General features: G+C 46.8%; 1 protein-coding gene across 1 annotated transcript in view; it reads right to left on the bottom strand.

Annotated features, from left to right (window-relative positions):
* Nucleotides 1–24,681, bottom strand: part of LOC119448917 (MAM and LDL-receptor class A domain-containing protein 1-like) — a 265,378-nt gene extending 240,697 nt beyond the window's left edge. The window contains exon 1 of the mRNA XM_049666561.1: nucleotides 24,394–24,681. Within this exon, the coding sequence (XP_049522518.1) occupies nucleotides 24,394–24,472 (79 nt within the window). The 5' untranslated portion in view covers nucleotides 24,473–24,681. The remainder of the gene's footprint in view (nucleotides 1–24,393) is intronic.
* Nucleotides 24,682–26,309: the final 1,628 nt, after the last annotated feature.

Here is a 26,309-nt window from a genome sequence, read left to right on the forward strand (position 1 = left end):
CCTAATCATAATGAAGAAATTTCCAGACGAATAAAATTGGGTTGGAGGGCATACGGCAGGCATTGCCAAATCCTGACTGGGAGCTTGTCATTGTCGTTGAAATAAAAAGTATAAAATCATTGCATTCTACCGGTGCTAACATAGGGGGCAGAAACTTGGTTAGCAAAGTAGCTCGAGAACAAATTAACGAAGGACGAAGAGCGATGGAGCGAAAAATGTTAGGCCTAACGTTAAGAGACAGGAAGAGTGCGGTGTGGACCGGAGAGCAAACGGGGATAGTCGACATTCTAGATGGCATTACGAGAAAGAAATGGCGCTAAGAAGGTAATGTGAAATGAACATATGTTTTCATATCAAACAATCAAATCAAATTTCAAATCAAATTGTCAGCCGTTCCACTGGACTGGAGATTAAAGACGACCGAAGCTGTACTGTTGTGGAGAATTATGTATTTGCAATTATGATTGTTAAGATTTGATGGTGTAATTGGTTATTTCAACTATTAAAGAATGAGAAAGAATGAGTGACCACAGGGACGATGGCCTTATCGTCGCTACGGTACACCGCCATAGGGTGTACGGCAAAGGTTGACACGTTCTTAATAAACACGTCGCCAACCCCGCGCGCGTTCGGTGCGAACGCGGGAAAAACGCCGCCGCCGTTGACAGTTCTGCGCTTTGCGAAGCATCAATTGCGATAGCAAATTAGCAGCGAGCTATACGAAGTAAGGATAGTAGTTTTATCGGCTGTATAAACTTGCAGACTTTCATTTACTAGTTGAATTAACAAGGATGGTGTCAGCGCGCCCACGCAAACATGAATTGATCACACTCGATGGCCGCACACAACCGCTGTCAAAACGTTGACGTGAGCAAGCGCGTCAGCAGCAGAGAGCGAAGGTTCATGCGGTCTGTCGCTTCAACGGAAACTGAACGGCGAAAACACAGCGCATACAAAGGTAGGAGCCGTGTTGCAGATCGCTTTCAAGATACGGTGCGCGCGACCGCGCGTCGCTGCGCAAAGTACAAGTACGCAGTTAATTGCTCGCAGAGCAAAGGCGCAATCCCTCCCTCCCGCGCTGCCTTCCCGCTTTCCTCATTTCGCGTGGGTGATTGAGTCGCCAGTTCCCCTTGCACCTGGTCGCAAAATACGCATTTGGTGCCGCAGCTAAGGTCGCCTCCCCTCCCTCTCTCCCTCCCTCCCGTCCCCCCACGGCCTTTCGCGCAGCGAAAAGAACTCGCGTTTGCTCTGCGCCGTGCGTTCGCTCCCCGTGAAACCGCGCCTCCCTCGCGCGCTTTCACTCGCACATACAGCATACGGCCGATGAGAGTTTTTTTTCTACATGCGGACACGACCAACGAAGACTGAGCCCTTAACATCTTCACTGTTATAATAATAATAATAATAATAATAATAATAATAATAATAATAATAATAGTAATAAGAAGAAGAAGAAGAAGAAGAATATACTATCCCCGACAGATTTTTTTAGAAAGAGGACCGAGTGCCAAACATTCTATACACTCTTCCAATCGTAGTGGATTTCCTGCTAAATCTAGCAGATTTTGGGAGAGTACCGCGAGAAAAGAAATGCGTCTAGCAGCAACAGGACTTTAATTATATGGACACTCCAGGCGGATTTGTCCCCTCGGCGTGATGTTCCGTAAAATGTCCAAGAGTGATAATATCGTCGCCGCGCGCCGTATGATGTATGTACGAGAAAGCATGTGAGGGTGGGCCGACTATGGCGGCGCAATCTCGCGCGCGTAAGGGAGGAAGCGCGGCGCCTTCCTTCGCGCACAAGGCTCCGGGGGGAGGGGAGAGAGGGGGGGGGGAGGCGGGCGTGGTCTACTTCGTCGGCTGCTGCGCGGCAGCGCGGGCCACCGTATTTTAAATTTGGGAGGACGCTTAAGCTTCGCTCTTAAGAGTGTAACGCCACAGCATTCAAAGATCCCTGACTGCTACTCATGGTTCCCGACGAATGAAGCTTATGCAACCGTAATGGTTACTGGCAAACAGTGGCGGCGAACGCTATGCACGTAGGCGAGTTTTCTGGTGGAAACGCGGCCTCTTGCATGGGCCGATCCCGGAGATTGCGCAAATTACATCATTTTCAGGTTTCCGTATTTGTTTCGCACTTTTAATATTTCAATCTGAGAATATTTAACATGAAAGACATGCGCTGAGGGTGTTTTGTTTCATGACATTGGTTTGTGGATTGTAATTGTCAAAATTCCGAGGAATAGCTTTCCCAAGAATGCAAGACAAGATATCAGCAACATTATTGATAGAATGGTATGGCATACCTAAACGTGGTTGGGGATGACTTTCTCGGCCGCGGGCATTGTCGCCGGATTTTCTGCGACACGGGGCCCTAAACGCTGTCGCGTTAAAAGCTATCGGCGACCGTGATTGAGGCCGCAGTGCACTGTGTTTTCGAGGCTTAGTTCAGGTTGATGCGAGAGGCGGCACGAAGGCCAATTGGCGCGCTGGGGCCGCCGGCTTCCTCACTGCAGCGTTTTTACCGCGAGTTTCCGCGGTCTGCTAGTGAGATGTGTTCATGTTGGCTTCTGCACGCGTGACAACGTGTTTGTTATTTTAGTTAGTAAGCCTAGGTTTGCTAGTTTATGACGGCCAATAAAAGTACTATTCTTACTTCGTACAGCTGCTTACTATTTTGCTGTCTCAATTGATGCTTCGCCTTTCTAGTGAAGCTGCGACGTTATAGCAGAATATACGCTGATTTTTAGCGGATTGCACTTTTTTATTGTAGTTTAGCGTACTGATAAAGATTTTTACCCTAATTAAGTAAAGTAGAATTGCAGGTGGTGGCACCTCTTTCTTTACAGAAATTTGGATTTCTATGCTGCAAGCGCGAGTAACTCATCAGAAACTGAAGCTCACCATGGCTCGTGTTGTACAAGAACTGACGTCATAGAAAGCAAATGGACGATCGTCATGACTGGCGAAGTCGTCAATGGCGCAGAACGTCTTGTGTGAAATAAATGATTAACTTGACTATGCTGGTGAAACTATTCTAGCAAATTTCGCTCTTTCGATGCTGGTACGGTAACTCTACTCAAATCGCTGAAGTTGAACGTTCGTTCAGCCCATGAATTTGGTAAGCACAAAGCTTCGAAACAACTTCACCTACAGCACAGTGGCTTTTACAATCTTGACCATCACAGATTCGCTGAAAAGACAGAAAAAATGGGTGCTTCGGCTACAAGTTTCAAGAGAAAGCTATCCGTCTGACTGGCACTCATGATGCCTACAAAAAGTGAGTGTCCATCGACTTCAATAGGCCCTGCGAGCCAGTAAGAACACCGGAGTCAGCAAGTGGGAGACCCAGGCTCCGAAACAACGACGAAATAACAGTCTAGCAATCATGTTTTGACAGTTCCACCCATCTATGCTTGTGCAAAAAAAAAAAAAATAACTGCACCACGTTTCTTCAAGAGTCTGACATATTCTTCCAGTATGTGGACTGATATACATACGTACTTTAGCCACCATTTAAATCCTAGTCACGCAAGCAATCTCGCTCATTTGTAATTATTGAAGTTCATTAAAAGCGAATCTGTTTAAGACAGCCGTAATTTGTGGTTCGTGGTGTGCATCAAGAAACTATGAAGAAAGAAAAGAAGCTTTCTTGCCGAGGTGGGATTCAAACCCGCGTACCCCCGGGTTCCAAGGCGAGCGTCGTAACCACTTTTTTTTCTTACGTGGTATTTATTCCATCCTGTATATGCGAGAAAAATACTATCTGCGAAAAACGTGCAAGCACCAGCCAACACATCTCCTATTCATGGCCTAAAAAGGACATAAAATCTCGTTAAGCCCACCCTGCCCGCACGAAACTACAAGTAGCTTTGATCTTAAACAGGTGGCAAGTAACTTTGATCCTAAAAAGGTGCCAACGACAAGCAACGTAACAAGAAATGGTACCAGTCCGGTTGAAACTCTGTCAAGTCATACATCTCCTTCAAGTGACCAATCATTTGAGCGTAGTGAAATTTCGACGAAACAACAGGTTGAGCGTTTCCGTCTAACATGCGCGTCTTCCATAAGTTGTGTAGTCCAATTAAGAAAAACATATCAAAAGGCACGTCTTCTCCGTGGGCTTCAATCAAGTATTGGATTGTATGGTGATGTAAAATGAAGTCTTTCTTGAGAGTTCTTTGGAGCACATCCCAAAATAATACTGCGTCTTTGCAACTTATGAAGCAATGATCTATAGTCTCAGGTACATCACAAAGGCGACAATTCACCGTGTATACAAAAATTCCTTTTTTTTGTGCAACCAAGTTTTGAGAGGTAATGTTTCACTGTGTAATTAAAGAAAAACGTTTTTTGTACATGAGGCTAAAGGCATCTTGCGGACTCGTTTAATGCGTCATTCCCTGGCAAACTGGAGAATGTAGAATGGTAAAGGGGAGGTGGGAACATCATTGATATCAAATCTTTGTACAGTTGTTTTCTGGACACTGTGTAGGGATACTCAGTAGAAAATCGAACCAAGAGGAACTGCTCAGCGAAATATACTTCATACATAAGACCCGACAAACATGGTCTTTCAGAATATTGGGATGAAACTACCACATTGGGTAATGCATCGAATAAGTTCACTTGTATGAATGATCATAGTATTGGGTATGAAGTATCTCGAAAAAAGAAGAAACGCCAAACAATCTGTCGCACATATAGATGCACTAGGCCAAGTCCGACAGCACATACGTGTCTAAAGAATTATCTTGTCTCATAGGCTCAAAGGTAGAGGACCACACAAATGTAGCAAATATTCTATGAAATCGTTGAATATAAGTCCGGGCAGAATAAAGTATCTGCAGTACATAAAATATTTTTGTAGCCAGGAACAAGTTACAAGCCGCCACCCTACCAAACATAGATAAGCGGTGTGGCCTAAAGGTATGCGCATGGTGTTGAAGTGCCCGTACACGTTCCCGCCAGAAATGTGCACTAAGCTTATATGCATCAAAAGGTACACCAATGTATTTAGTTGGCACGGTTGTCCATTCTATACCAGCATATCGAGTCGGTGTACATCCCGGTAAACCAAGCCAAAGACGTGAGCTTTTTGACCAATTTATCTGGGCACTAGAAGCCATACCAATTTTTTCAGTCAATGATAACACCTTGTCAATGCTCGGTTTGTCTGCACAGAAAAAGGCAAGATCATCTGCGTAAGCCAATACTTCGAGTTCATTGCCCAAAATGTTAAAGCCATGAATATGTCACTGCACTTTAGAATGCTTGTACACAATGGCTCTAAATAAAGGGCAAATAGAAGTGGTGATAACGGACAACCCTGTTTTACAAAGGAAAGAATAGACACCGGCTCGGACAGATTTCCATTAACAATTATATTGGTAGAGCAGTTAGTGTAGCACATGCGAACACCTTTGTAAACAACGAAGGCAACATTGACGTGTTCTAAAAGTTTGAAAAGGAACGCGTGGTTCAATCGGTCAAATGCTTTTCTAAATCTATCTGAAGCAATGCAAAGTGATCACAGTGGAACGAGCAGTACTGAAGAGCTATTCGGACTAGATGCAAGTTTGTTTGTATGGAACGGCCTTTTTAACGCGCAAGTAGGTTACGTCCAATAAGTAATGCCATTGCATACTGGAGTCGATTAGAAAAGACGCATAAATTGTGTAGTCTACATTCGTTAGTGTAATGGGTCTATAGCATTCTACAAACCGCAATTTTTCTTTCTCACTACTTTAAGGATTAAGATAATATGACTTTTGGTAAATGATTGTGGTAGGCAATCTTCATGAGAACTATCAGTAAATATGTTAAGTAAAACAGGCCTTAATATAAATTTTAAGGCTTTATAAAATTCTCTGGAGATTCCATCAGGACCTGGTGTTTTGGAAAGCGGTAACTGATCAATGGCTCTGCAAGCGTGGCTATACAGCCACGCTTGCAGAGCGTGCATTCCTGCGAACCATATGATTGCGTTCGAGCGTCGTCGTCCGACCACAGCTGGCGTGTTCGCACGCTCGTGCTCGCGAGGTGAAGAAGAGGTTTTGCGCGCTATGAGAGCGAGATACGCTTTCATGGAGCGGGTCTGCTGGAACGTGTTGTCGTCATTGCAACGCGGTGTCGGTGTTGCAAGCTGCGCTATATATGCAACGCGCAGTGACGGCCATAAGTCCGAGACGCGCGAAAAGAAATGATCATCATCATCAGTAATCAGATGAAAAGTTCGAGCGCACTTCCGGAAAATGCTGGGCTACGATCGCCCAGATTCTCTGTTTCAAGCGTTGCGCGACCGAGTGCAAGGTTAAGCTTTTTTTTAAAAAGTTGTGATGTATTAGTTTACGCTGTTGGCTACAGGCCTTGTCTCGTTATTTAGCAATTAAGCTTTGTTTTATGGAGGCCACTCAATTGCAGAAATACGTTAGCGGATATTTTGGCAGTTTTGATAAAAGAATTCGCAGATTCTAGTGGATTTTCGTGGAACGTTTGACAGCACACGTGGCAACACCGATATCAACTCTAGTCTGTTTCTTGCTTCTTTTGCGGAGCGATTCCAGAGATTTTGCATTCTTTGCACCCTGAATGTGGTGCATTTTAAAGCTGTTCTCGTGTGTATGTGCAGTCTGAAAATGTAGTCTGATTCCAAGTATTGCACAATGTACAAATGCGGGTTGTTCGAGTGGAATGTCCAGTTTAAACATGTTGGCCAAACCCAAATGTAGAGCCGTCTAAAATGTAAACCGTTTCATTGGTTATGTGCAGTCTAAAAATTGCGCACTGTTCACACGGGCCCGAAGGAACTGCAGCAAAAACATTTAAGCTGTCCGACGCTGTTCCTACTCCCCTTACACAAGGAGTGATGCAATAGAGTGCCATGTGCTGTGACGCCTAGCTGCCTATCACCGCATCCAGCTTTTCGATAGAGATTGAATCACTTTCAACTTTATTTAGTTGCCATACCTAACTTCTCTCTCTATTCCCTCTTCATCTCTCGAGCACTACATACCCATCTCATTTATTTATTTATTTATTTATTTATTTATTTATTTATTTATTTATTTATTTATTTATTTTGTTATTTATTTCAATATACCTTAGAGGACCTGGAGGCATTGGGTAACGCGGGAGGGGGGAGGGGGAGAGTCCAAGCACTGTCATACAAAAATGAAGCAAATCCCACACACTATTGGAATCAATATTAAGTGAAATATTTCGCTGGTAGCTCGCCACCCAGCCTCGTTTGAGATAACGGATATAGCGTTGTCAGGTGAACCAACGTGTTTATCTAAGAACAAGAGCTATGTGTCTGACACGAGCTGTGTGTGACGAAAGCAGCAAGATGACGGTGACGGCGATTGTTAGCACCGACGGCATGATTTTTACTTAGGCCGTTCGACGCGAGCATGCAAGTCGATTGTAACAAGAAACATAGATTGTGACTATGTGACATCAGCGACTACGTGTTATACAATCGTGCGTTCTTATGACTATGTCATGTGATGTATGAAAACGACGATGGCATTAGCACTTCGGTGATAAAATGTTAAAACCTGTTCTACCTGGGCCGATCAGGAAGGCGGCAAAGCGTCGAACTAATTCTATCTAGAGTTAGTCGCCTTATAAAGAAATGTACTGGGTTCTGTGGGCCCATCCCTAAGATGGGGTGTGGGGAAGCGGAGTGCAGTCTGCCTAGCATTTCAAAGTGCGATCTGTCACGACAAATGAACGCAAGAAGCTGACACGTGACGCACGCGCTAAACGTTTCAAACAGCGAGTCCGTTTTGGTAGGAGAGGAGAATGCAGGAGATGTTAGCCCAGTTGTTTGAGCTTTGGGCTCAAACAACTGGACAGGCGAAGATTGAATTGTCGGTCACATATGTCGGCCACAAAAGAGCGTGAAAGTGTTCTTGTTTTCTTTTGTTCTTTTTCGAATTGCTTTACAGCTAACTAATAAGAATAAACAGCAGAGCTGGTGATCGACCTAGCTTCTTCCAGGTTTTACTAGGTTTGGCAAAGTTTTGCTAGGAAATGCTAAGTGCTGCTAGGCACGGTATTACGAATCGGCTCGCCACCGACGCGGAGATTCTCGCTTGGCCGCGCGGCGCGCTTCAAGGTGCATGGCTTCTTCTTCGGGTGTCCGGATCAAAGAGGAAAGAAAAATACAGGAGGGAGCATACCGCACCGCGATAGTCGCCGACTGTGGCGGCCCAACTAGTGATGAAAACGTCAGAGCACGGAGGATACGTCAGAGCGCACGGTAGGTTTTAGAACTCCCGGTAGATATTTTTATACACATTCGAAACCATTTGAAACTCTTGAAAAAAAACAAGGAAAAAAAACAAAGCAAGGAACAATCTTTTTCCTTCGTGCATGTAAGCAGCTGCCGGTCGAACGCGCACAGAATAAAAACTACCGGTAACCAAACGTCTCGACAAATCTCGATTCTCCGTGATTTCCACGCAGGAGGTCACGCGTTCGTCCACCACTGCTGGCTACACGAAGCGCTCGCTAGCCAAGGTTGGCTGCGTGACGTAATGCTCCCTCCTATATTTTTCTTCCTCCATGGCCCGGATCTTCCTTGGTCGTCCCATGTCAAGGCTACATGTACTCGCCACAGAGTCATCGAGAGTTGTGCCGCCATCGCGGTGGCTCCCAGCTTTATCTCCCCGTTGACGTCACGGCCATGCTGTGCCACGGCACTTGCCGGGGCGTGTCTGGACGAAACCTGCCGAGCTACTGCCGACGCAGGCCGCGTTTCCCCGGCGCGAAACGCAGGCGGCGTCGGCAGCAGCTCTGCGCGTTGCTTCATTGGTGCTGCTCTATTTTGTTCTCATTCGCTCTTTCCCTCTCCCGAGCATTGCACGCGCCGCGCGCATGCTCTCCTTCCCTCGTCCCATGTCAAGGCAACATGTGCACGTCACTGAGAGGAGGCGAGGCACACGCCACTTCGCGAGGTGGTTGCTATGCAAAGCGCAACAGTTCACCCGGATGCCAGAGTGGCCAGGGCAAGGGTGCCAGGCTACTTCCAGAGGGTGGCCTTACCAGGAGTGAACGTGCGACGTTGCTTCGACTGCGCACGGGCTGTGTCTGGATGGCGGCGCGGCTGCACGCGAAGGGACGCTCCAGCTCACCGGCCTGTGAACGTTGCCGCTTCCCCGAAACCCTCGAGCACCTTTTCCGTGCTTGCCCAGCGCTGGCACAGGACTTCTCAAAAGTTATCACTGCCTACAGACAACAGGCTCTACCTGCTGCGACAACCAGCGACCTCCTGTTGCCGTTGCCTCCCCACCTCCGAGCTCTCCATAGCCTCTTGGAGTTTGTGGAGTCGAAAGAGATCACTGCCCATCGCTAAGCGCTCGCCCCCAGCAGGCCATCTGCTTCATCACCGGCCTCCTCCATGATCGGATGAGACTACTGCTGCTTCTCCTTCTCTTCCCTTCCTTACATCTTTCTCTCCTACTTCCCGTTCCCCTGACGCTGCACCAAGCTCCCTCCCTATTGGACAGCAGAAATCGGAGTCATTTTCATTAATAAGTCATTACTACTACTATGCAAGGTGGTGGCACGCGGCACACTTTACGGCCGGCTTAAACAGCTCCTCTGTTAAAACCCTTTCACATTATATGAGTCCGCTGTAGCGTTGCACGCGTGCTGACTCGTTCGCACGAGCTGTTCATGTTATTTTGCGCAGATGGCATTTGACGGGAGGGGCTGTAGTGTATGACATGGTCCTTTTATTAGAGCGAAAGCTCTACTACGCCATGTCTCGCAAGGTAATTCAATGATCTTCACCCTCCAGGGCGCGAGCCGCAGGAACTTAAGTGTGGCAGGTGTGAGGTCATGCCACGTGATCTGCTGCGAAGAGGCGCCGCAGCTGCGCTCGCTCGGACCCTCGCCACTGCGGTACCACGGGACTAGGCGAGAGTTTAACAGCTGCTTCACCTGCACTTGGTCGCTCAGTCTCGCCATGGAGGCCTCCCGGCTGGCTGAATCCAGTCATCCAGTACATATAGCTAGACGGCAGGCTGTGAAATCTCAAGCAAAGGCAAAGTGGGCTGCTGAAACACCGGAGCAAAGGGAGGCCAGATCAACACGTTATAAAGAAGCTTACCAAGCGCGGACGCGTGGAATAATGAAACGCTGTGTGCATATAGTCCTTGCAAAACCAAGCAAAACAGACATTTCGCCCATGATAACTAGGTTTAGAAGAGTTCACCCTCAGGCAATTTCTTCTTAATTTCAAAGATGTACTATGCATAACATTTTAGTGGATTCGATTCATATTGTAAGCAACACTTCTGAGTTCTCTGTTACGCCGATTTCTACTGCTTGTTTACTAGATGATACTGTTATTCCCTTTTTTTCTACCTTGCTATATGGCTGTTAAGTGTAAAAGTGTAAATATTGGTGATGCGGCCTTTGTCAGGCATTTTCTTGCATTTAGCCGTATATAGTACCCGAGAAAATGCATGTATCAAACTCTTCCTAAAGACTCTCACTATTATAGAGGTACGAAGTGCGACAAGACAAGAAATAACTACCCAGCTACAGTGCAGCGCGTGGAAATTAGTCAAAGAATGCTTCGGATTATTACCGGTATCACCAATATTTGAATACATTACAAATAACCACAAAAGAGAAGTAGCGCAACATACTAAATCAGTGGTTAACATAAAACTTTGTTGTAAGAAACAACAGTATGAAAAGTAAAAACAAAATTGCGCAGATGTAACCCATTCATTTATCTAACATTAATAACAACAGGGCAGTGAACAGAAGGCAAAAAAAAAACGGCCTCAGCAATTAAAACGGAAGAGCGGCACGTAGCATTATACTTTTAACGAAGATTTCGTGGATGACATATCACTTTATTACCATTGGCGCAGGGGTAAGGAATAAAAATAAACGCTAAAAAAAGACCCCAGAAATCAAAACAACTGGGAGGACGTACAATTCTCTACAATACATATAAAAATGCATGTTTAGTAGATGTCGGGATATTTTTGTGACCTATATCGGAGGCTATGATGTCATAAATGCCTTCCTAAAGACGAATGGCTCCTGACAGTGCAGCGGAATTCAAATATAGTGTTGTGCTATAGATTTGCGTGAAGCTGAATGAGTGTATATTCTTTGTGATCACGAAACTTCAATAAGAAACTTCAAGATGCAAAGGTAATGGCGTTGTGCTGTGTACATATTTATCAAATAATGACAACACAGAAATGTCGCGACGAAGATGTAATGCTCTAGTCAAAAGTCGAGTTTAATTTGCCTTATACTTGTGTTATAGTACCCCCCCCCCCTGCCATAGCAACGCGAAATAAACCATACAGCCAAATTATGAGCCGATACCAGTTCTTCAAGTAAATACTTCGGATAGGGAGACCAGACAGACGCACTTATGTCAATCAACTTTCTGCGTAAATGTTCTCATTAGGGCCCGAATTGATGACGTTCAATAATCTGATATGATCAAGTGGAATAGTAAATAAAGCTGTTGCCATTATGGGGTATTATATCATATGAAGGAAGGGGCAAATGCGCGTACAGTTTGTATATTGGCCAGGTGCCATGATTTCAGCCGGCCAGAATGTGTTCAAAGGAGTAGAAGAAAAAAAATTAAACCATCTTCCCGTAGGGGAACCCTGAGTAGTATGCGAAGCCGGAATGGGGTTGACTCAAGTTACCATTATTTCTCAGTTCGTCGTTTCCGTTAGGTTGAGGTACGTCGCTACCGTTATATTACCGTGCGTTGCGGGAGGAGAATGAGAGGAGCGGAGCGCGCGCGCGCGTCATTATACCGCGAGCTACAGTGACGCCCTCCAGCGGATTATGCAGCTCCTACCGTCGCGCCTCTAACCTAAGCTGCTTCGCATTATTGCGCGTGGAGCCGCAGGTGTTGCCATTCGTTGCGCAATCCGGAGAGGAGAGGTGTGTCGTAGTGGAGAGGAGGAATGCCGAGAGGACAAGAGATGAGACAAGGAGAGGAGGGGGAGAAGGATGCGCATGAATGCCCAGAGGAGAGGAGATGAGACAAGGAGAGGAGGGGGAGGAGGATGCACATGCGCAGTTGGGGTGTGGACGCCGCACGGCGGATGGATGGATGGATGGGGGGAGGGAAGGAGTGACATCACTGAAATTGGTTCTGACGTGGGTACTAAGTGAAGAAATTTTAAAACATGGTGGTGGAAGTCATAGCTGTGATCATGAATCAGCAAAAATGACAATGACTCAGTGAAAGAAGATTAACTCTCAAAAACCACTAAAATGAGTTCGGACGAGGGTACTAAGCAAAGAAACACTAAAAGATGATGGTAGAAGTCATAGTCATGAGCATGACTAAGCCAAAACTACAATAACTCAGCAAAAATTATTAACATTCAAGAACCAATGGAATGGGTTCGGATGTGGTGCTTGTGACGTAGCGATAACGTTGTGCAAAGCCATGCACACGCTCAAGTGCAGCAATATACGCTATACAAGCTGCTTCACATCTTAAAGCCGGCAGATCCCACGCCCTGTGGGAATCAATGTTATGCGAAGCAGTGTGCGGGGAGCCTAGCAAGTTAACGAAACGACCATGAGAGCACCAACACGCTGGCGGCTTTTTCATGGCCTACATGACATGCATGTCATGACATTCACGTCATAAGTCTCCAGGAGACCCTTTAGCAACGCCTAGGAGGATTTAAGGCAAAAGCCTTAGCCATGCTCATGACTATGCCTTCAAGCATTGACCTTAGCCTTTTCCTTCACTTATACTGTAGCACGCTCGAGACGGGTGGGGGCGGGGGAAAGAACGTTTATTCAAGAAAGCCGTAGATTCTATAGCCTCTAGCAAGGGGGGTGTATATTGCTGCACTTGAGCGTGTGCATGGCTTTGCACAACGTTGTCACTACGTCACAAGTACCACATCCGAACCCATTCCATTGGTTCTTGAATGTTAATAAATTTTGCTGAGTTATTGTAGTTTTGGCTTAGTCATGCTCATGACTATGACTTCTACCATCATCTTTTAGTGTTTCCTTCACTTAGTACCCATGTAAGTACCAATTCCAGTGGTTTTTGAGTGTTAATCTTCTTTTGCTGACTCATTGTCATGTTTGCTGAGTAATGCTCATGACTATGACTTCTACCACCATCCTTTAGTGTTTCCTTCACTTAATACCCACGTCAAAACCCATTTCACTGGTTTCTGAGTGTAATCTTTTTTCGCTGAGTCATTGTGATTTTTGCTGGGTCATGCTCATGACCATGACTCCTAGCATCATCTTTCACTGTTTCCTTCAATTAGTAACCCTGTCAGAACCCCTTTCAGTGGATCTTGAGTGTAAATATTTTTTCGCTGAGTCATTGTCATTTTTGCTGAGTCATGCTCATGACCATGACTTCTAGCATCATCCTTTAGTGTTGTCTTCACTTAGTACCCTCGTTTGAACTCATTTCAGTGTTTTTTGAGTGTTAATGTATTTTTTTCGATGGGTCATTGTCATTTAGGCGGCTGTTTCATGACTTACATGAAATGCATGTCATGACATTCTTGTCATGTCCTATCATTTATGTGCGTCATACGCTGTTGTAGTACTATTCCAATTTTAGTACCTACCAAGTCAACGAAAGAACTGTGAAATCACCATGACGTAGGCAGCTGTTTCATGACCTACATGACACACATGTCATGATATTTATGTCATGACCTATCAATCATGTTCGTCATACACTCTTGTCATAGTATGACAATTTTGGTAAACATCAATTTAATGATACGACCATGATAGCACCAAGACGTAGGCGGCTAGATAGATAAATAGATGGATAGATAAATTGATAGATAGATAGATAGATACTGTTAAAGTGGGAAATTTTCGCCAAGAAATTAAGGCTTCGCATTCAAAATAAGCTCTTCATATTCCACAATATACACCCCTTTCTCTTCCTGATTCTTCGGTCATCAAAATGCCCCATAAGTGCGTACGATCATGCCATTGAAAATGAAAACAATATTGCAGAATTTTGTGGGTGGGAGGAACATAGCATGAGCTGAGGCCTTTAGAAAGAATAGATCAATTAATGCGGTATGATTTCTTTTGTCTGGCTGAACATGGCGATAAGATAATGAAAGTCAAGATACAATTTTCTATCAAAAGCTGCAGCAATGCCTACTTTGCAGCTGATGCAACGGGTACACTGTTCCCACTTTCCGTGTCTTATACCACGTGTCACCGGTGCTATCAAGCGGAAACATTATGCCCTATGCCCAGCAACAGTTGCTTGAAAGCCAGGATGAAACGAGAGCATTGTGCAGTACATCATCTTTGAACCAGTACGAAAACCAATTATGATCAATTGAGATAATGCACAGCCTTTGTCACAAAACTGGAGATATCATATCGAACCTGGAGACTATAGAAATTTCCTGCAGCAATTCCTGCAGCAACTCTAACACGTGCATAAAGGTCTTCTGCGTTTGACAACGACGTGTTCATTTTATGCAGCGTTTTTTTTTTCAATATTATTTTGGCCTGCGGCGTCACAAGTTTTTCACAACAGTTGTCCACGAGGGTAAATTTTTTTACGCGCAATGGTGAAAAAAACGTAATGCAGATTTCAAACTCTTGTAACACAAGAAGGCGAAAGCCTACTACAAGTTTGGTAGTACATAAAGTTGTACAAGCGGGGTTAGACTTCTTTGTAAGACATATTGGTAATGCATTATTTTATACAATTGGGGCTAGACTTCCTTGCAAGACATAACGAGCCGCAATGGGAAGTACACGTGTGGCACTAAGGGGACCTCGTGAACGCCACATATGAACACTACACGTAGTACCTAAAGTGCAGCATGTTATTGCCCGCCCTAGGCCACACCATTAGTCAGCGCGATGGCTGCGACGTGACGTATGCAATCACGCATGCACTAGGCACGGAACCGTGGAGCAGCCGTGGCTTCAGGGAAGCGCGCTCCTCTCGCACCTTGGAGCCCGGCTTCGATTCCCAGCCAGACCGAAATGTACCAAATTTTCTTTTCAAAGCCACTAATTTAATTTGCTTACAGGAACGTTCCTGAGAAATGTGACGTCAATCCGAGCATATTTTGGCTGTTTTTTTACTGTTTGCGGCGTCAGCCATTTTTCGCCACGGTGCAGTTTCGTCAGGGGCACCGCCCACATACACACCTAAGGCTATCACCTTAAAAGTTCTCGCGCCCAAATAATTGCAAATTTGCATGTTTAATGCCCACAAATTACTTTAAGCCCAGATGGCTTGCACTAGCGCACAACGTAACTGGTTACCCGTTGTCATTGCGATATTAGCGCATAAGTGAAACCGGACCGATACAAAAGAACAGCTCAGTACGAAAGCTGGTGTCGCATGGTAACAGTATATGATGCATCACGAACAAACCTATTGCAGCGTACTCTACTAAGAGCTCGCCAATTATTCAGTTCCCTGCATATATGCACGATTGTGACAAATTACGAGTAAAATAGAGCTGACGAGAAACTTGTTGTCAATGGGGAATAAAGAAGTCTTTTCTGTTACTAAAGCCACCGATAGTAGCCTTAACAACACACAGGAACGAAGTTAGCGATGTTCCAACTAGCTCTGCGTGCTTAGAGTTCCGAAGAACACATTACAGATGAACATTGCTTAGAAAATACTCATGTATCGATATAAGGTTGCATTTTATGTCGTTACGTTCCTTATGTTAAGATGAGAGCTCCTTGTCCTCTAATTCTCTACACATTCACTTCTAGCATTCCTGTTATAATATCATTCTTCTGTTGCAGCAGGGGTGAGATATGCACTCGTTACTTAAGAACCACAAAGCAGCTGGTTCTATATGCCCACACAACAGTCGTATTGAAAAATGCGCATGGAGCGAGCCCAGGGATGGAGCGCAACATACTTGGCGCTCGTAATTCAATTTTCATTAGGGCGAGGCACTGCATGTTTACAAGGGCCGTTGCTCTAGTTAGTTAGGTAGGTTCCTGTGTCAGTTTGGTTAGAGCTTCTTCCAAAAGAAATTTACATGCCAAAAGGTAAGATTTGAATCGATGTACTCTCGCGGAAAAGCCCGCTGCTGTATCTTTTAGGTACCAGATGCATGTATGGCATGTGGAACATCCTTGTCACACTATTTACTGTGCGCAAACGAGCGCTACAGGTGCAAGATAGATGGTTAGCGTGTGCGTCACATCGCATTTCAACAATGTGCTGCGCTCGTGGGACAGCGTGCCCGTTTTCTCCTTGCTGTACAGGGGTATAGCCAACGCTTCCTAGATAGCACAAGGCCTGCGCACTGCGATCGGTGACGTCATGGTACCTTGCCCCACAGCCATAGAATCTAATGGGGACGCTTCCCAGTTGGCCGTGGTGACTTTGACGTCACCGCTTTCGTCACGCCGGGCTTGACAATGGAAATTTTGGTCCAAATAGCATGACGTCACAAAACAGAGTGCACATGCCTGCTTTCTAGGAGGAGTTCTTATTTTAAGATGTCATGTGGCTTTGTAGCATTTTCTGGATCAGCCCGGTTATCCGAGTTACGCACCTTCTGAATAGACACAGGTTGTAGCCAATAGTGCAATAGTACAAGGTTGCAGCTAACAGCCAAAACCCAACGCGCCTGTACAAAAGAAGAGTCGTCATTCCATTGTCTTCACCATCGTCCTCGTTGTGCCGCCCCCTTACCATTGTCGTCACACACACGCACGCTCGCACCACACACGCAATACATGCAATAAATTATTGCTTGTGTACACGAACATATTGCGCCACGTTGCGCAACCCCAAACGATGCTATGGAGCCACCTACCTGCAAAGCGCTTCACATAGCAATGGTTCCTACATTGCGCTGAATCGATATATATATTACTCGTGATGTTATATTCTACATTCGGGAATGTACGTTTGTACGGAGAGATTATGATTTAGGCCTGAGTGGATAGATAGATAGAAAAAAGTTGGCCGCATATCTGCTTGCTTCGCTGCAAATGACATCGAAAGACGATAGTCTTCTGCCACCCCTGATAAGTAACACCCTCTCTTGTCCACCCTCCCTCCCCTCACGCTCTTCCCCTCCCCTCTCACTGCTCCCATGATGGATGCAATGGAGATTTTGCTGAATTCAATTCAAATTTACCGCGTTCGCCCTGCTCTCGCGCCGTCTGTTGGGACCTTTTATTACCGTTGACTTAAAGCCGGCTGCAGAGCCGCGGCGTCAGTCGGCTTCTTTTAACGCGTAGCGTTTCCTACACCATTTCTAACGCATTCGACGCCATTTCTAACGCATTGATTTTTCATTTACTAACGCAAAACCAGTACAATATGTATTCCTAATTAAATGAACGCTACGGATTACGGTTATGTGCCTCAAAACTCTGTACTGCTAAATTAGCCATCCTATACTCCGTTTCATACATCAGCCAGGTGCAACGCTGTAAAAGCTGCGCAAGAAGTACGGCCATTAAAATGTATTACTCCGCGCGTTCCGTCTATGCAGCGGTCTATGCTTCGCTGCGCGCAAGCGGCGTTTGCTCGCGCGAGCTTGCACGTGAGGCTGCAGCGACGGGCTGCAAATAAAACGCGCATAGCATGGCATTTTCAGCGCAGCTTAAGAAACTAGGGTCTTTAGAGTTACGTATCTATGTATTTTCTATTAAAGGAACACACCTCCTAATACTTACCTAGTGATGTTGCGCCTCAGATATGCGTAATATTTACTTTGTGATCGATTACGTTCACAAGTATGAACAGCCGTACCAGTTTAAGTAGTGTGGGCGGTAAGCAAGTGGTCCAATTTTGGCCGGGTGGCTGAATCGGGTGACAGACAGACAAACAGACAGACAGACAGACAGACAGACCAAATTTTTAGCGTTTAAGTTCCCCAAGAAAGACTATCGTCTTTAAAACTTTAATTCAAAGATGGTTTTGTCTTGCCCCAATGGGGCATCGCTAATGGTTGGGGCCCCTAGTCCAGGGCTCCGCTGGCTCTTGCCATCTTCTCTGCTCTCTGGATCAGCTTGAGCTGGTCGTCGAGGGACGAGCTGGACAGCAGTGCCTCCCATTGCTCCCTCGTGGTGTTTCGTGTCATGGTGTTCTATGTTGTGTAGCGTGCACTCCCACGTAATGTGGTATAGGGTTGGTGTGGCCCCACACCACGGGCATTCGTCCCTGTAGGCTGTGGGGTGCAGGCGATGTAATATGTGTAGGTTCGTGTAAGTGCCTGTCTGGAGCCTACGCCAGGCAGCGGCATCCTCCCTCTTTAGTATTCGATGGGGTGGGGGATATCGCAAGCGACTCCCTCTGTGGTAGTTCAGGATTGCTGAATACTCGGGGTCAACTGGGTCAGGGTCATCTGCAGTCGGCGTGATGAGTGCTCGGTTATGTGCAAATTCTCGAGCTGGTCTGTCGGCATACAGGTTACCCGTTATGGCAGCGTGACCCGGTATCCAAATGATGGTTATGATGGTGTTGTCGTCAGTGTCCTCCTTGGGTATTTGGGCTAGGACTTGTGCCGCAGGTCTTGCGATTCTTCCCTGTAGGAAGTTGCGGCAGGCCTGCTGGCAGTCCGAGAGGATCGTCAGTGGTTTGCTTGAGTGTTGGCCTTCGCGGATGGCTAACGCGATGGCCAGCTCTTCCGCTTCTGTGATCGTGCAGGGGCGGGTCGAAGCACTGGAGGTGACGTGGCCTCGGCGGTCGCAGACCACTGCCACTGCGCCCTTTTAGGGGCGAAGCTCCTTAGGGTGTGGGTCTGTCCCTCCTCTGTAGTAGTAGTCGTTGTAGTCGTCGTAGTAGGTAGCCACGTCTACTTTTATGAGAAAAAAAAATTCCGAGAGTTGTGGCCGTAGCGGAATCGAACCAGGGACCCCTCGCTTCTGAACGCGTGGCGCTAACCACTACGCCACTAAGCGCACATGGATAGACGCACCCCGATGGCAATAAATACCCAACATTAACGAAAGACTGCGCGTTTCTAACGCGTTTGTGCTAGCGCGTTACGGCCCGTGCAAGAAGCTGGTGTAAGACGCTGTGGGCCTCCGCCTTACCCCCGTATTCATAAACGCTGATGGCGTCGGCAAACGCGGTGCACGTTCCGGCATGTGTAAACGGCTGCGTAAGACGCTGTGGCCTCTTCCCCTTAGAGTACTGCACGTTTCTAACGCGTTTGTGCTAGCGTCCCCTTAAGCGGGAGATGGTGCAATTATAATGAAGGGCGCTGTTATAAAATAGGAATGACGTCACATATGGCGCGTGTCATTGGTGGAAGTCAATCGTTCGATTTAGTGCGGCGAGACTGGGCGAATTACACGGAAGATTCACGGTTTACCGATGATTCCCTCCGGAGCTTCGCCCACTCATCATCATTCACCCCGTGGATATGCGGTGTTTTTTTCTTCGTTCCGTACATAGCGGCGTCCGTAAAACGGGCCGTGGTATCGAACCTGAATGTTTTCTCTATGTATTGGGCCCTCGCTTTCCTCCTTCCGGAGTGTAGGTTAGGGTCCATGTTGTGTGGTATTGGGGCAATGTGATACCTGTCCTGGACGTGACGAGGTATCGTGCAGGTTTCTTGGGTTCGTGTTGTTGTGGCTTTGAAGCCCAAGGTTTGTAGGACCTGCCGGCCCGTGTGAGTCCGCGCAAGTCTCTGTTGTTGTGAGACGTGAAGGGCTTCTGTGAGTTCACTGAGGGTGTTGTGTAACCCCAGCGCCAATAATTTCTCAGTCGATGTACTCATCGGCAGGCGGAGAGCGGTCTTGAAAGCCATCCTCAAGAGCGTGTCGGCCTGTTTCGTCTCGGATTGTGTGAGATGGTAGTAGGGCAGGCTGTGTGTGATTCTGCTCACCGCCAGGCTTTTGACCAGTCGGAGTGTGTCCCCTTCCTTCATGCCTCTATTCTTCGATGTTACACGGGATATCATGCGTGATATCGCCTTGACACTGGTTTTGAGGAGCGTAAGGGTGTGTGTAGCACGCTGGTTAGACTGCAGCCACATGCCCAGCACCCTGAGCAATGACGTTTCTGGTATGAGGCTCCCGTTGAGGTGTACCTCGATTTTTCGTGTTGGGTCTGTGGGGACTGTGTGGTTACCCCGGCCTCGCCAGACTCGTATGAGTTCCGATTTCTCGGGCGAGCATTGTAGTCCCCGTTGGCTGACGTATTCTTGGATGAGGTCAGCTACAGTTTGCAGCCGTTCTTCTTTTCAATAAGGGACCCTGTTGTGGTCCAGAGTGTTATGTCGTCTGCGTAGAAGGCGTGGCGGAGGCCTTCTACGTCCTGCAGTTTTCTTGCGAGGCCGATCATGGCGACATTGAAGAGCGTGGGTGAGATGACTGCTCCTTGTGGTGTGCCCTTGTTGGGAGGGTGGTATACTGCAGTCTGGATCTCCGCAATCTTCAGCTCTGCCGTGCGGTGGCTTAGGAAGCTCTGAACGTACTTGTACGTTCGCTCACCGCAGTTGGTGTTGGCGAGCCCTTCTAGGATTCCTTGGTGGCTGACGTTGTCGAAAGCTCCTTTGATGTCGATTGCTAGGAGGGTATGTTCGCCGCTTCGGGGAACGTTGCTGAGGACTTCTTCCTTGATTTGCAGTAAAACGTATTGTGTGGACAAGCCTGCGCGGAAACCAAACATGGTGTCTGGCAGGTGCTTGTTGTCTTCTAAGTGTCCCTGTAGTCTCTTGTGTATGATTTTCTCGTACACCTTGCCGAGGCAGGATGTGAGCGAGATTGGTCTCAGATTTTCAATTGCCAATTTCTTCCCCGGTTTGGGGATCATGATTATGCGTGCGTGTTTCCACATCGCCGGTACCGTACCTTGTTCCCAGTGTTGGTTGAGAAAGGCCGTGAGCGCGGAGATGGCCTTGTCGCTAAGGTTTCTGATCATGGCGTTCGTGATACGGTCCGTGCCCGCCGCTGTGTTACGGGCGGTGGCTGCGATGGCCGCTCTCACCTCGTTTTCTGTGATGGGTTCGTCCAAAAGTGGGTTGCGTTGTCCCATGTATGGTGTTGTACATGGTTGCGTGGGAGCTGGATCTCCATAGCACTTGTTCTTGATGGCGTCGATGAGGTCTTGTTGGCTGCCTGGGTAGGTGTGTAGTAGCCGCTCCAGGGCCTTGTCCCCTCTCCTTTGGTGTTGGTGGGGTCCAGGATGGCTTTGAGTATGTGCCACGTCTTGGCGGTACCCAGGGTGCCACCGAAGGAGTCGCAGAATCTATACCAGTTCGCCGAGGCGAGTTGCTAGGCATATTCTTCTGCTTCTGTTGTTATTTGTGCTATGCGTGTCTTCAGTTTCCTGTTGTACTTCTGTGTTTTCCAACGGCGGGTGAGACCTCGTTTGGCGTCCCACAGGTGTATTAGGTGGGGATCCACTTCTGGGGTCTCTTCCTTTCTGGCAATTTCCTTTGTATGGTGTTGTTTATGTCGACGGAGGTTGTCGCACCAGTCTTCCAGGTTCGTGATTGTGTTTGTGTCCTGTTCTTGGGCTTCCCTGATTTTTCGCCAGTCAGTGATTTTTGGCTGTGCCGATCTGTCTGCGTAGGCGTCTGGTTTGTAGCGTTATGTTCAGTATGTAGTGATCGCTGCCTAAGTTTTCGAGTGTGTTCAGCCATTCGGCTCGCGTGGTTTGTGTGATGAAGGTGAGGTCGGGAGTGGTGTCGCGTGTTACGCTGTTCCCTTCCCTCGTCGGAGTGTTCGGGTCTGTGTGGGCCTGAGTGGAAATGCTGACACCATACCAGCTGCGAAGCTCTGGAGACAGCCGAGGACACATAAGCACTTATGAGTTGTGAATGCGAAAGCAATATTGTTCAACTGAATGCCGCTGTGTGGTCCTTCGAGTTATGAACTGCTCGCGGGCAAGCGAGTGCGTTGAGACGCTTGGCCTACGCCTGCTAGATAGCACAAGCCCGGTGCACTACGATCCGTGATGTCATGCTACCTTGTCCGACAGCCATATAATCTAATGGAGGCGCTTCTAAGTACGCTGCGATGATTTGGACGTCACTGCTGTCGTCACGTCGAGCTTATTGGCAATGGAAATTTCGGTCTAAGTAGCATGACGTCATAAAGCAGAGTGGGCAGGCCTGCTATCTAGGAGGCGCCGGTTTAGTCCATTTGGTAAGACAGTCGGCTTTTGAGCGTGGGATCATAGGTTAAAAGCACACTACCACCGACATTTTTGCTTTCGAATTTATTCAGTTTTTTTTTTTCATAGATTAAAAAGGAGGCGTTTACTTCGGCGGCGGCCGCCGTATCTTGAAAGCGATGTGCGATGTGGGAAAAGTGTGCGCCCGTACGGGCTTATCTTCAAAGCGAACTGCAGACAAGGTCAATATCTTGCGTTTCTTCGTCGAAGCACTCATTCTTGGAATGTCACACCAGGTACTAGATGCGAGGACGCGTGTCGTTTCGCACGAGCGCAAGGCGTCGGAAACGAAGAGCGAGCGACACGATGGCGTCGTAGCGTCGTATAGTGTCACCTAGTGTCAGGTTAGTGAAGGGAAGCGCAGAGACTTACGCAGTAACCAAAGAGTGGCGCTGCCAGCGTTGAAACAAAACGTTTTTTTTTTCCTTCGGCAACATCAATTAGAAAAGGAGAGTGCCGGCTTCGCGGGCTAGGCCAGCTGCAGCAAGCGGCGGGATCAGGTTTGAATGAAGGGAGGGAGAAAGGTCACGGCCGCGGCGGCAAGATCGCCGGGTCGAGGGATGTAGGCCAGCCTTGCACACGCTCGCACACGCGCACACGTGTGCTCGCTCACGCCTCGCAGTCGCCGTGAATTCGAGCGCGCCAAGCGCGACGCCGCCGCTCGGCATTCCGTCGCGGCGGAGAAGATGCTTCCGGTTGCTGCTCGCGCAAAAATCACAAAATTTGGGGCGAAATCACTTGGTTGTCGGCGGGGAAAAGTCCTTATTTCGAGGGGGTCTCCCGCTGCGACTTCGTCACGTAGAGGTCTCAAATACATGTGCTTCTATGGAGTAACGGCGGGGAGTAGAGAAACTTCGTTATATCAAGGAATTCGGTATATGGAGGTTCGTTATAAACAAGTTTAAGTGTATATAGATAGGCAGTCACTACAGAGAAGGAGGCCCGCCATAATAGCGCAAGTGCTAAGTTAGCGCCTTGTCATTGGCTGTGTCTCCTTAGAGTTTGTGTTGTGTCTACATCTTCCTTCGTCTTCGTTTCTAGTGCGATGTTGCTTATTTGCATTGAATCAATACCAAATAGCCCAGTTTTCCATCCTCTTCTGTGGAACGGTAGTGCAGTCGCAAAAGCCAGGGGGCGCCTTTTTTTTTCAGGCTATGCGTATGAAGCTGGGCTAGTCGGTACATATGTATGGAGGACAAATATATGTTCGTGTTTCGTTTCTGACATAACCTAACTGAATTTGCCCTAACCTATTTTGAACCGCAATTATAAAAGAATAGATGGCTTGCACTGACGTCATTGTATCAGCCATGTTGGTGCACCGACACGATGATGAGCTGTGCCCGTAACGTCACGTGAAAGCTTTCAATAAGATGGATTGGACTGAAGTGCTCGTAGTCACTATGTTGTTGCACCGATACGGTGTTAAGGTGGGTGCGTAACGTCACGTGAATGCTATCAATAGAAGGAAATCAGTAATTTCAGAAAACAACAGTACTTACCTTCACGAGGCTCGAATCGAAGAGGTCGCAGTCGGGAACTTAGTTTTTTCGTAAGGCGTCACGAATCACGAAAGGAAAGGGGCCCTATTGCACAAGTTCTTTTCTGGCTGATGTGGCTCCCTAGCTATCGTGTGCGAACTACAGTGAGGGGTCCTCTCAATGTAACCCCTTCTTTTAAAATACAACTTTTCACATTCGCTGGTTTTGAGTGTCGCGCAAGGTAAACATCATGCGTTTGCATGTGCGCGCTCGACCATTTGAAAAGAAAATGGTGTAACACGGAAAATGCAGCCTAATTTGAAGCAAGCGTTACACATGGAATGTGTATGCAAATTCCTACAATGAAATTAAAAGGGGCATCTGACTTTTGCGACTGCAGCACTGTTCCACAGAAGAGGATATAAAATTAGGCTATTTCGTATTGATTCAAGGCAAATAAGCAACAGCGCACTGGGAACGAATACGAAGGAAGACGTAGACAAAGCACAAACACTAAGAGGACACAGCCAATGACAGGGCGCTCACTTAGCTAGCACTTGCGCTATTATGGCAGGTCCCCATCTCTGTAGTGACTGCCTGTTTTAAAACGTTCCGTGTTTCAATACTTCCGAAAAACAACACGCGAAACTTGTAATACTCAAGCGATACTCGTCACATATAAGGCTGTCTCTGTCGCATTTTAAAGCTTTTTTTCAGTTACGTTAGAAATAAGCGTTGCGCACAAAGAACACTTACCTGCCGACACGGAATAAGCACTTGACCAGATTACAACCAACGTCGCCTTGAGCACAGTTGTAGTCCCCCACGCTATCATGGTGAACCGAGGCCACGGCCGACCCTAACACATATTATACCGGAGTTACTGGCCTCTGCTTTGTGGAAGCCTTTCGCTTGGTAGTTGTATCGCTTGGTATGTCATCCAAAGCAGGAATAAGAACGACTACAACACCTGCTTGTCACTGCTCTCTTGTGATCGTCTGGTTATGTGGACCGGCTTCTACAAACTCCACGACTCGCACGAAAGCGACAACGGAAATAAAGGTGGAGTTTTTCGATTAGATAGCCAGCTCAAGGTACGCACACGGTTTGCTGATTTAGGACTATCTAAGTGCTCTTTTTCGGAGGCCTTGACTTATCTCGCATTGGCATTACCACATTGCTGGATTTTTCTTATCACCCAAGCCCACGAGTAACTGGGCACAATGATATGAAACAACGGTGCTCCTATCAATGATACACTTATTCAATATTATGTGTGAGATACATCACTTGCAAGCATGAAACTCCTACAGGTTATGGGCTTCGCAACAGCCAGCTGCATTTGCAGTGCTTGCCTTATGCGTTTTAAAATACGCATTCCTTTTAAACAATGTCAAATATGATATGCTGGCTTATTTAACAGCAGACTGGAAAGTGTGCGTCTGCGCTAAATGAATAAACAATATTAGGTGAAGATTTTCGACAGTCTCTTCTTAAGTGGGAAGCATTCCGTGCGTTACCTAGACCAGTCATAACGAAATACCGTTCCCGATTATTTTCTCGTTGCAAGCAAAGCCTTTTTTGCCTATTGCATACAATGAAGTTGTGACCGTTGTGTTGGATGTATCTTGGGTCCATCGCATCCAGCACCCTTCCTGTTCCTCTCTCTGTGTCTTCCTTCACGAGTTTTTTTTTTTCTCGTTATCCTTTCCCTTTTCATGCATTCCCTTACCAAGATCCATTTCATTACTCCATAGAACCTCTTTTTCTAGTAATATTTTTAATCCAAAGTGCGGTAACTTAGAATCGAACATTCCTGAACCCTATCTCATTTCCGTTCGAATTCCCTGTCATTTGCAGACAACGTATAAAGAATTATCTAAAAAGACAATTCACAACGAGTAACTTATTACTTGCGTTGTTGAATTAGACTAATCCGGAATAAGTTTGCAAAACGACACTAACGCTGCCATTTCTGAATTGCCTCTTCAATAACAGGATTTACAATCAATTCCACTTGCACTATGTAATGCATCAGTATTTTTGTTTTACGTGATCCCTGCTTCACGAGTGTTCTGTTTAAGATCATGCGGCTGACAACCTTTCACTATTCACTATTCGTAAATGCATAATACTTTTCGCATACTTTTCGAATATTTCTGGATGTGATGTGCGTCAAAATAAACATAAAAGTGGAGCAAAAGTACGGTTATTTTCAGCCCCGCGGACATAATACAGCAAAAAAAACTGAGAACTTGTGTAATGGAGCAAGCTACGTCACTTAAGTAGCCCCACTTCTAAGGCTGTACAGCTAACATTCGCAATCTCGAAGAGCCCTGGGCATACGAAAAAACCCGGTTGTTTGCTCGTAATGCTTCATTTGAGCTTCTATTAAACAACGCTTCATAATGTACTATGCCATGACAAAAACTTGCTAACTTTAAGGATACTGGGATGTGACAGTGACAAGAACTTTTATTGGTCCTGAGAAACTGGCGAGGGGGAGCCGAAGGCTCCCTCAGGTCAAGTCGGTGGCTCCGCCCACGATGGCACCGGGAGGCGAAATCCCGTTGCGATGTCTTGGGCCCTCTGGACTGCCTGGAGTTGGATGTGGTGGTGGTCGCTTCTTAGGAACTCCTCCCACTGTTCCTTTGTGGCAAGTATAGAGTTTT

The sequence above is a fragment of the Dermacentor silvarum genome, chromosome 4, assembly GCF_013339745.2.
Source record: "Dermacentor silvarum isolate Dsil-2018 chromosome 4, BIME_Dsil_1.4, whole genome shotgun sequence".
NCBI lineage: Eukaryota > Metazoa > Arthropoda > Arachnida > Ixodida > Ixodidae > Dermacentor > Dermacentor silvarum.